The sequence below is a fragment of the Helobdella robusta genome (genome assembly GCF_000326865.2).
Source record: "Helobdella robusta unplaced genomic scaffold HELROscaffold_70, whole genome shotgun sequence".
NCBI lineage: Eukaryota > Metazoa > Annelida > Clitellata > Rhynchobdellida > Glossiphoniidae > Helobdella > Helobdella robusta.
Genome location: NW_008705399.1, coordinates 550,237 through 551,377, shown reverse-complemented (window position 1 = coordinate 551,377; position 1,141 = coordinate 550,237). Strand labels below are relative to the sequence as shown.

Here is a 1,141-nt window from a genome sequence, read left to right as displayed (position 1 = left end):
GTCTGCTTGTCATACGACGCTACGTTTTAATGGAGCTGACGGTGATGCTGGTGCAAAATTTGATGTTTCATTTGTTCAAAATCAACTGCAGCATCAACAACAACAACAAAATCGACTTTCATCACATCAACAACTACAAAACCAAGAACAGGGACCACATCAACTGCCACAACAACAACATCAACAACATAATGAACAACTCTTCGAAAATCTTCGTCAATTTTTCCAGAAGGAGCAACTTTTGCAGCAGCAGAGGCAGCAGCTTTCTCAGCAAATAGCCCAGCTAACGGCTGAAGAGAAGGTACAGCTTGCGCAGCAGCTGGTTCAATTCTATCATACTGCTAATGCAGCTGTCACTTCTACAGCTTCCGCTAATTTGGAAAGGCCTGTAGGTCCAGAACTAAATACGCTTAGCTTAGCACTTAGCAGCACCAACGACAATAACATCAACAACGACAGCAACATCTTCAGCAGCTACTACAACATCAACAAGAACATCATTGCTGCTGACACTAACATTTATAGCAGTAACTACAACGCCATCAGCAACAGCAACTCCAGCACTAACAGCATCGTGACTCCAACAGAGCCCAAATATTTATTAGTCATTCCAAACAACAACAACATCAGCAATGGCAATTTGTTGTATGTTAACAACAATACGCCTGTCAACAACAATCCCAGCGGTTTGATTGGATTTCAACAACACCAACAACAACTCAACTATCCTGTACAATATTTGCAACAACAACAATTTATACCACAACAGCAACCACAACAGTTTCAGAACTTTTATCATTATCCTGTCTGCAACAGAAGTATATTAATACCACAGCAATATCAAATGTTGCAACAACCCCCAACATTTCAACAACAACAACCGATCTTCCAGCAAACACAACAACTTCCAAATGTGATATCACATCAGCAACAGAATGTGATGTCACAGCAACAAAAACAAAATGTGGTATTACAACAACAGCAGCAGCAGCAGCAATATCAAAGAGCCATGTTGAAAGACTTAACATACCAGCACCCAGTGAATCAGAGTATATTAACAACATCTCAACAAAGTCTACAACAAAATGTAATGCCAGCACAGCAACATCTACCTTCACCACAAAAGCAACAACAACAGACT

General features: G+C 40.4%; 1 protein-coding gene across 1 annotated transcript in view; it reads left to right on the top strand.

Moving 5' to 3' along the window:
- Window positions 1-1,141, top strand: part of HELRODRAFT_181386 (hypothetical protein) — a gene marked incomplete at both ends in the record, with an annotated part of 19,415 nt that overhangs the window by 18,108 nt on the left and 166 nt on the right. Inside the window, one exon of the mRNA XM_009031192.1 lies at window positions 92-1,087. Within this exon, the coding sequence (XP_009029440.1) occupies window positions 92-1,087 (996 nt within the window). The remainder of the gene's footprint in view (window positions 1-91; window positions 1,088-1,141) is intronic.